The 10,293-nt window shown below is 40.1% G+C and overlaps 1 protein-coding gene across 1 annotated transcript in view; it reads right to left on the bottom strand.

The window, feature by feature from the left end:
- ttc7a (tetratricopeptide repeat domain 7A) overlaps positions 1-10,293 on the bottom strand; it is a 70,735-nt gene that overhangs the window by 17,407 nt on the left and 43,035 nt on the right. Inside the window, exon 20 of the mRNA XM_034898540.1 lies at positions 2,287-2,544. Coding sequence (XP_034754431.1) covers positions 2,326-2,544 — 219 coding nt within the window. The 3' untranslated portion in view covers positions 2,287-2,325. The remainder of the gene's footprint in view (positions 1-2,286; positions 2,545-10,293) is intronic.

The raw sequence follows: 10,293 nt of genomic DNA, 5'->3' as shown, positions 1-10,293 counted from the left end.
TTGCTGAGAGCAAATGCAGTGACTCTTCCCATATCACAAATCAATTTACACCATCCTGAGACATTGATTATAGCTGGCTCATACCTCACATGGTAACAGCAGACATCAAACAGACACTGTCAAGCCTGTAAAACCACACAACGGGGGCATTATCTGCCTCTTGCTGTGTGTGTGTGTGTGTGTGTGTGTGTGTATGTGATTGTGTGCGTGTGTGTGTGTGTGTTGTTCAGCAGATATCTCTCCGCTTCCCCAGTTACTCAAACAAGGGGATGGCTGCTAGGCAACCAAGCCACATCACATCACATCAGCCAAGCTGGGAGAGAGCGAGAGACATAGAGAGAGAGAGAGAGAGAGAGAGAGAGAGAGAGAGATAGGAGGAGGAGGGAGTTTGGAGGCAGAAAACTGTGCTGGCAGTATTACATAAGACGGCAGCCCGGTCCCACTGCTCACATTAATGTGGTTAGACACTCGGAAGTGATGTCCATTAGTCACAAGTGACAGGGCAGGTGAAGACGCGGCATCCAGCTGGGGCTTTTTTTTTTTTTTTAGAGCCATTGTTGTTTATAATGGAGAGCATTACAGACAGATGAGTCAAAAGAAAACCAAACAACACACACATTATGAGCAGATGAGTCGCGAACTGTACTGTACAAACAGAACAGGGACAGAGGGATAGTTTACAACACACACACATGCATGATACATAATACAAAGACCTTCTGTATGAAGACATACATGCATGCACGTATTCTGTGGGTACACAAATACATAATAATGATATATGGAATGATCTGTAAGTGCCCCTTATAGAAAATATATGCGCTCTCTATTGAAGATGAGATGGTGGGGGTGTTTGTGCGTGCGTGTGTGTGTATATGAAAGCTGCGTCAATCAACATGATCATCAAAAATACATCACAGGCTACAGTAGAGATGAAGTGGAGCTGCTGACAGCCTATACATAATCTATGTATCTGCAGTTTCACATAATAACACACCAACCTACATTCTATCTCAAGATGTAACCAGCACATCTCTGTGATTTATGAATCATTACAGTGATAGCCAATGATTATGATTTTTTTTTTTTTAAAGGTGCCCTGTCACGCATATTTTATCACTTTGTGGTCATGTCTGAAGTTCTACCATGGACTCTGTAACTTGGTAACCTTGTTTCAAGTCATGCAGAAAAGACTCAGCTCCATTTGGGCCAGTTCACATTAATAGTCACCTAGCTAAGCTGCCTGACTCTGATTGGCTAACAGCTAGCCAATGAGAGTCTGGCCATTAGCGTCCTATACCCAGCTCATGAATAGTAATGAGCTCAGGCAACATGACATCAGACTGACCAGCTGTTGTGATTGGCTTGATTTCTCCTCTTATTTCTTTTCAGTAGCTAGAGCTAACAGAGGACCACATAACACACACACACACACACACACACACAGAGAAATTGACATAACATATTTCCAAAAATTAAAGTTAAAACAGTTTTGTGTGGCAGGGCCCCTTTAAATATTACTAATTTGTCGCTGATTGCAAAATTGCTATACTTCTGTACTTATAACTCCATAGGAGATGTACATTGTTACAATACAGATATTGTCAAATTATTATATTATCTGCAATAATATGAATGCCTCTGTAGCTTCTTTTGCACAAACAGCATTGATATCCAAAATTAATCCCACTGTTATCACCTAAATATCGACAATATTGGCAAATATTCATTTTTTTTGATCTGATAACTTATCACGAATGGATGCTAGGCATGCTCATATACAATAATTGGACAATTGGATAATTAAGAGGGTGACAACGAAAGTCACTGAGATTGAAAACAATGATTAAAGAAATACTTGTTAAAGAGATACTTTGGATTTTGTGATCGCTTTCTTGCTAGAAGTTAGATGAGAAAATTGATACCATATTCATATTAGCTTAGCTTATCTTATCTTAGCATAACGACAGGGGACAAGGGGAAAAAGCTCTGTATAAAGATTACAAACTAAAATCTGCCTACTGTAAACTCTTAAGTTCACTTATTATATTCTATTTTGTTTGTTTAATTCGTCCAGTGTATGAAAAAACAATTTTACAGGGGGTTATGAGCTAGACTTTTTGTTATGCTAAGCTAACCATCCCGAGGCTGAAGCTTCATATTTAACAGATATGAGTGGTATTAATCTTCTCATCCCACACTTGGAAAGAAAGTGAACAGGCCTATCTTCCAAAATGTCGAACTTTTCATCTAAGGAAGATTTTCAACCCAGAAACGTGCTACGTCCTGAACCCTAACCCTAACCTGCACCCCAGCCCGGGCCCCTCAAAGCTCCCTGGGGATAACGGTGAAGGGCCGGATGGGGCAGGAAGCCTCCAGCTCCAGGGCTGTCAGGAAGCAGTCGGGAGCCTGGCTAGAGCCCCGAGACTGCAGGGCCTCGCCCAGGCCACTCCACGCCTCGTGGGAGGTGCTGTGTACCTGAACCGCGTCACGCAGGACCTTTTCCCCAAGATGGACACGCCCGGTTTTCACCAGCAGACAGCCCTGGATGGACAAAAGAAAAGAGAAATACAAATAGACAGGCTAGCTAGCTAGTTTATTTGCGACACCAACTTGGGATTCGTGCCCATCACGGTGGGTGGAACTTGTCATAAAGTTTGCTATAGTCCATAGCCATGATGGTCCACTTCCACCTGGACCAATCCCGCTCCAGGTGCTGCCGGAAATTCCATAAGATGCATGTCTTTTCAGCCAATGTCTTTTTCCTACCACTTTCTTTGTGTTGCGATGTAAAAACTCCAGCGGTTTTATGAGGATTATGGTTGACTGCTCCACCGAAATCAAGACAGCTAGCTAGACCACCTGTGTGGACTAGCCAGACCCTCCTCCACAGCGCCGAGGAGGAGGGTCGGGCACTGCGACAAAGCACGCCCATTTAGAGTGAAGACATGATTTGTCATTTGAAATTAGTCTCTTATTGAAAACTATTGGTCGGCCCTCTGTTGATTGACAGCTGGACCACTGATCACAGAACTGAGTCTTGTTCCCAGCTAAATTCTGATTGGTCGACAATTTATTTAACCCTTCACATTCCAACGCAAACTCAATAGGCAAGTTTGAAGGGTTTATTTCTTCAAAGACGTTTTGTTCAGATGTTCATTGTCAAATTTTGATTTGACACAATACAATTACAACTTAAAAAATATAAGTTATTAGAGCCCCAGTGGGGTCGGTAGGTCATGTGACATATTTATAGAAAAGAAGGATTTATGTAGTTCTTGAAAAGTATAACACAGACTGGGTTTAAATGGAACAAAGTCTCAATTAATAATTAATGATACTTGCTGAATTAACCCAACTTCTGAGGTAAATTACAAGCTAAAGGTTGACCTACTTTTGCATGCTCTCATTTCAACTACACAGAATGGGGATATTCCACTTAACTTCAGTAAACTATTGTTTTATCCCAAATATCTACTATTAAAACACGGCACGATAACATCAAGGAAGCAGATGGTGGCTTTTTACCAAAAAAATCTAAATCTTGGATTATAAAGCCTGCTGTCCTTTGGACTAGTTTAGTATGACAAAAAAACAATTGTACTAAAGTCATATTCAACAGGGATTTTACAGTTGAATTGAGAAAATCCACAAATCGTGAGATTAGGAGCAGTTCTCTGCTGTAAAATGACGCAGTGTGTTTCGCAGTAAGAAAAGTCGATGCTGTGTTTAACCTGCTCGGGTCAGAGGAGGAGGGACGGCTCAGGGACCATTTTAGTGTAATCATGTTTTTGTTCCTACCTTCATACAAAAGGGAAAGGTTTCTGGTTTTAAGGGCTCAGCTGATGTAAAGTTAATAGAGAATAAAAGTTCCAGCGACTTAAATCCTGTTATTGCTAACAATATTACACTGCACTCTCTTTTTTGTGTTAGAGTTATGATATTATTGCACTAATCTTTTCGGCAATAGAGGTTCAAAAAGCAGCTGCAAGCAACACAATTACACAACAGTTGCAGAAAGTCAAACCCAGAAGACAGACATTAAACTTCCTGCTGTTTGGTTGTAATGTTCCTATTAGCCCTATTTTTCTCTTCTAAATATGTTTTGCTGACCCGGAAGCTTGTTTTCAGTCTGTGTGATCGCCTCACTGCTCGCCAGGCTTGTTGCCCAGCTGGACCTATCTTTAGCAACGTTGGCCCAGATCTCAGGAATGAACTTGGTGAGTACAATGCTATCATAACCCGTCGACCCCAAAGTACAAAAATAAAACCCAAAACACAGTTTTAAATTAAATTTGGTATAGGAAAGTGTTGGGCCAGCAATTAGTTGTTGAGAAAGTCAAAGGTAAGTAGCTACATTACATCACTGGAACACAAAGGCCTCACTCACTCACACACACACACACACACACACACACACACACAAAGCAGGACACTGGTGTAAGCAGCCAGGACATTTTTGGGACAATTACTGAATTTCAAATTGTAATCCATTACACTATTTATCACTGAAAAAAGTAATTGCATAACTTTTATGAGTTAACTAGTGTCTGAATTACAGTAACTCAACAGCTATACCGGGAGGCGGAGACATCTCCTAAAATAATATAAAGAGGGTTGTTAATAGTGGGTTTGTGAAAAAACATAAAAAACATTGGCATGTTTTTTTAGAGAAAATATTATTTCAAAGTATTCATTTGCAACTACTGCCCAGAGGGCTCAACCAGCAAGAGTGGTGGGAATGCATGTAATCTCACTCACGGGTTTTGCTTTATGAACACATTTATATATACAGTATATATACAGTATGTGTGTGTGTGGCATAAAAAAGCTGAGGAAGGAAGGAATGAGAAGTAAGTAACTGGCATTTCACGTACACTATGAATGTTTGAATTGAATAAAGCTGGTGTGTAGAAAGAATTAAGTGTACGCTGTCAGTGTGTGTGTTCTCGTTTTACTACATCCGTGGGGTCCAAAAACCAGGAATGCAGTATACTTGTGGGGTCAGGACAGCTTTGTGGGGTCAAAATGCTAGACCCCACCACTTTAACAGGCTTTTGAGTGTTAAGACTTGGTTTTAGGATTAGGGTTAGAATTAGGTTATGGTTAGGTTGAGGGTTAGGATTAATGTTAGGCATTTAGTTGTGATGGGTAAGGTTAAGGTAAGGGGCTAGGGAATGCATTATTCCAATGAAGGTCCCCACAATGGTAGTGAGACGAACTATATGTGTGTGTGTGAGTGTGAGTGTGTGTAAAACAGTATACATGTGACACAGAGAAGGATATTGTGGATGATATGTGCTGTCACCATGTTAAAGGTCATGCAGAACTGTGTGTCAATGTGTAAGCGTGTTCTGTCTCAGCTCAGCTCAGTTGGGGCGCGGGTGCGTTTGAGAGCTCAGCAGAAGAGGCTGTCACGCAACAGACCAACAGCATGGAGTCAAATCTGTCTTGCACACGCACACACACACACACACACACACACACACACACACACACACACGCACGCACGCACACACACACACACATACAAACGACAGTGTCACATGCACACTCAAGGTGACAGGCAGCCTCTCTTGCACAATATCATCCCCTTACTTTCACTACCTGTTACACACGCACACACGCACACACGCACACACACACACACACACACACACACACACACACACACACACACACACACTGAGCTGGCCTCAGGTCAGACAGACAAGTCTTGTTTTGCAGTCGCTGCTCACAAGCTCCAGATTAATTGGGCTGAAATTCACATAGCTGGCTAGGGGCTCTGATGCAACTTTCAATAGAAGCACACACACACACACACACACACACACACACACACACACACACACACACACTGTGACTCTATCTCTCCCTCTCTCTTCCTCCCTTCCTGCTGTTGGGAGGAAACCACAGAGGAAGATCAGAACTCTTGGGTACGGAGAAAACCTGTCACAGGATGTGAAACAGGCTTACAGGCTGGTGTGTGTGTGTACTGTATGTGTCTATAATGAGTGTGTGTATATGTGCACGAGGTGTATAACGTATTCCTTGCAACTAGCTTGACCACAAGCTTCCACATCTTACTGTGCTCCTACTGTCTCCAGATTCACAGGAGTTATATTGTTCCAAAGTTTCTAGCACAAACAAGTCGGCTCCTGTGATAACACACACACACACACACACACACACACACACACATACACAAACAATTCCATCTGTGCCACATGTCAGTTATGCCGGTTACCATGGAAAGGTTTATCCTTCTAGGCCAGCAGCTCAATCAAATAAACACTACTGTATATACTGTGGTCTAAACAGGAGAGGATGAACAAGACAAGCTGACAGGAAAGCACACACACCACAACACATACACATGCACACACACACACACACTGGCTAACATTTTCTTTTTGAGAGTGAGATGAGAAGCAATCTCACATCTGTGCATTACTGTAAGTACAGCTGGTTAAGGGATGTGGTTAGCCTAGCTTAGCAGGAGGGACACAGCTAGTCTGGCTCTTCTGTTAAAAATAAAATTAAAAATAAATGTATAATAGTACAAATAATAATAAAAATAAATAAAATAAATAAAATAAATAAAAATAATAATAATAAAAAATAATTTGAAAAATACAATGTTTTTGCATTTGTTTTTGTAGTTCTAGCATTCAACTTCTCCACACCAAATGTATGTTTTTTTTCATTTTTGTTTGTGTATTGGATAAATAAACTAAATACAACATGTGAGTCAGATGATGAGTGTTTTCATGATTTTGGACATAACCAGAATAGCCGTATCCTCCTGCCTCGAGTCTTAATGCTAAGCTAGGCTAGGAGCGTGAGATTGACATCATTTTTTGTATCTAGAAAAAAAAAAAGTAAAAGTGTAGGTAAAAAGGTAGCAGTTCATTTTCACATTCACCACATAACACACACACATAGGGACATAACGTATTTCGAAAAATGCAAGTAAAGACGGTTTTGTGTGGCAGTGAACCTGCAAGGGTATCAAAAAAGTAAAAAAAGAGAATATGAGAAAGATGGTATGACAACGGAAAAATTGCACGGATGACAGAAGATGGAACGAAATGTTTGAGGTAGAAGGAGGAAGAAGGGACATATGAGAGTTTCTGGCATTACACTAATAAAACTGGTATCGGTTTTGCTTTAATTACTCCCAGCCATCTGTCTCCAGTTTTACCTCAGCTGATCCCATGGTGCCTGGCAGCCCAGGTTTGGTTCTTGTCAGGCCATTAAAGCACAACTGAACTGAGCCGAGCCAAACGGAGCGAGTGGGCAGTGGTGTTGTCATCCATCTACCAAGTAAAAATTAAGCAAACTTTTGAAATTCGGCGAACAATAGACAACTTTCAATCGAGTGGATTTCCATCAGCTGGATTAAAGAGACTCAGAAAAGCTTTCTGGATGTAAAAAAAATACAACACACCCAACAGAGATTTGAAATTGATTAGCATTGAGGAATTTTTGTTTTTCAGTGTGAGCTGACACTATTCATATGGCACACTGCGCAGAGACAAAAATAGAACGTTGTAATATTTTTACGTACATCTAAGCAGCCACCACAGAGATTTATTCATGGGAATAACATTTATTGGATAACTATTTTATTACCAAAAACTTTATAAGCTTCAACCCAGCATTAAAACTTTTTTTAAGGGCTGTAGAATGTTTAGTTTTTTTATCGTCACGGTAATATCAACTGCCGCGGTATATATTTTGCAAAAGACAAAGTAGGAAACATTTTCCTTTCATTTGTTTTATATTCAACAAGCAATTTTGTTGTTTTTTAGCAAAATACTGGGAGCAGCTGTACTGAGTTCATCATGGTTATTGGGCGCCCGGGTGGGTCCGTTGGTGGAGCGCGCGCCCATATGATGCAGAGGCCCAGGGTTTGGGTCCGACCTGTTTCCTGCATGTCTTCCAGCCCAAAAAAGTAATCTTGAATTTCTATTTATTTATCACAAATAATAGCTTTATTGCAATATTCAACAACAGTACCGCAAATTCTCCTCTGCTCTACTTTTTATCAGGTCATAATTAGCATACTAATACTAAGAACCAAAAACCCAGCTAATTAAAAGCTACAGTGTAGGCTTTAAACGACTGTGTGATTCTATGGTAACGCAAAGGGAAGTATTCAGATATCGACCAGACTGCTGGTTAGCTAGATACACACAAACACAAAATCAATCGGTGACGAAATGGTCATATGGATTATTTCCCAGAAATGGATGTCTACTAGACAGAACAGAGTCAGCTGAACTCTAAATTTAGACTTGCAATCTGCTGTTGTCAGCCATGCTGCCTACGGAGCTGAAGAGCTATACGACCAGACAAACTGGAAAATAAGAATAAAGTTATAAATAATTAATTTGAGCTGCTAAGTTAGAAATTGTAATGTACAATAGTCCTAGTGAGATTGGAATAATATGGTGCATGTGATGGTTTAGGTCCATAAGGGTTATGATTATGCAATGCAGAAGCCATAGGGCATGTTATGTCATCCACAGTGCTGTTTATGGGCCAACATCTACACACAAACACACAGTGTAACCCAGTGGCCTAATGCCCAGCTATTAAAAGAGTAAGAGTGGCTTTACCTGAACCTTTGGTGAACCAAGGCTATTTACCTCAGCCATGTTGGCCTGGGCTGTCTCTGATTACCCACTCCTTAAATACAGATTCCCTCTTTCATTTAGAGCTTGACATTTTAGGAAGTAGCCTATGCTAAGTCATGTTATTCCTTAAAGTTAGATAGGAAGATCCATACAATACAAAACTTCATTATCAGTTCATGCTGAAATCCATTTTGTGTTCCCGAGCAGCTCCACTCATTAAAAGAAAAGAACACACAAAGTGAGCAACAATCGCACATATAGTACAAAAGATGTAAAGAAATCAACAGCCATGACAAAGAAACGTGTCACGATATCCTCGGATCCAGAGCTTAACCCCCATGTTGTCCTCGGATCAACTTGCCCTGTTTTTTCTATATCAATGTTCTTGGCAACTACCCAAAATGACATGCTCACGCTCTTTAGCAAGTACAAATCTCTACTTATCTCTACTTGCATTAATGCTTGGGTGTCTTATTCAATTTTATAGCAAAAAATAAAAAGAATTGAAATGGTTTTGAACATACTTTCCTTTCATTGTAGTCTAAATAGTCCTAATTTGTGCTTATCTAACTCAAACATTAGGTCTAATTTGCTATAAATGAGGTGTATTTACCATAAATTCCCCAAATAATTGTAAAACTAAATTTAATGAATTAATGTTGCGTAGTGTTCAACTTTTCAAAAATTAAATCAAATTTTTGTCCCATTTGTCAAAAGTGTTGAAAAATGGGACAAAATTGTTAGAAAAAGTTAAAAACATCAATAAAAAGCATCAAGAAAAGTGTTGATTTTTGATTTTAACGGGGAAACAACACAAGGGATAATTTGTATGGAGTCAGAACAGTGACAGTAACCTGTGAAATAAAATTTGGCACTGAAAAATGTTGAACTGAAGTAATAATCTCCCAATCCTATGATGTTATTGCACTTTGACATTTGCATCGTGATAGGTTTCTCAATGTCAATATTTTTTCACGCTGTCAAGACTTTCACAATTTCACGGGTTTTCAGTTTCAACTTTATGTCACTGTTTTGGCGTAGGGAGGCGGGGCCTGAGGGGAGGGACAAAGAGGGTTGATGGGTAATTTACGTAGGCTACTGGCGAGAGACCGCACCTCCACAGGAATCCTCACAGATGTGTAAAAACAGTTAGGATCTCCACTAAAATTCAAAATAAAGTCCTCTGGGTGTGTAATGACTGACCTACATGCCAGAGAGAGACATAGTAAGAAGGTAAAACAAGTTGACTGAGCCAAGTGTGTCCAGTATTTTATGTTTTTGTCAGAATATGATTTTGACTATGCTGACCTTGCATGGTAAATAGTCTGTGTATATGTATATATGTATATGTACCTACAGTATTCTTGTGGCATATGTGTGTGTGAACATGAAATAGCATATACAGTACGTCTAGAATAAATTCCTCTATTGCAAAAATAAATATGTAATATATAATAGTATAAAAGACAACGTGGCACACACATAATGCATGCATACGCTAACAGGAAGGAAAAGGAAGAAGGAGTGAAAGAAAGAGGTGATAGAGGAGCCACAGAGGAATGGAAAAGGAAGAAACAAGGGAGTGAGTGTGAGTGAGCAAGAAAGAGCTAAACTGGGACCAATGAATAGAAAAAGAGAGGGTGGGGGGGGG

The sequence above is a fragment of the Etheostoma cragini genome, chromosome 17 (genome assembly GCF_013103735.1).
Source record: "Etheostoma cragini isolate CJK2018 chromosome 17, CSU_Ecrag_1.0, whole genome shotgun sequence".
Classification (NCBI taxonomy): Eukaryota; Metazoa; Chordata; class Actinopteri; order Perciformes; family Percidae; genus Etheostoma; species Etheostoma cragini.
Note: the sequence above shows the minus strand (reverse complement) of the source record. Positions and strands in the feature narration are given on the sequence as shown.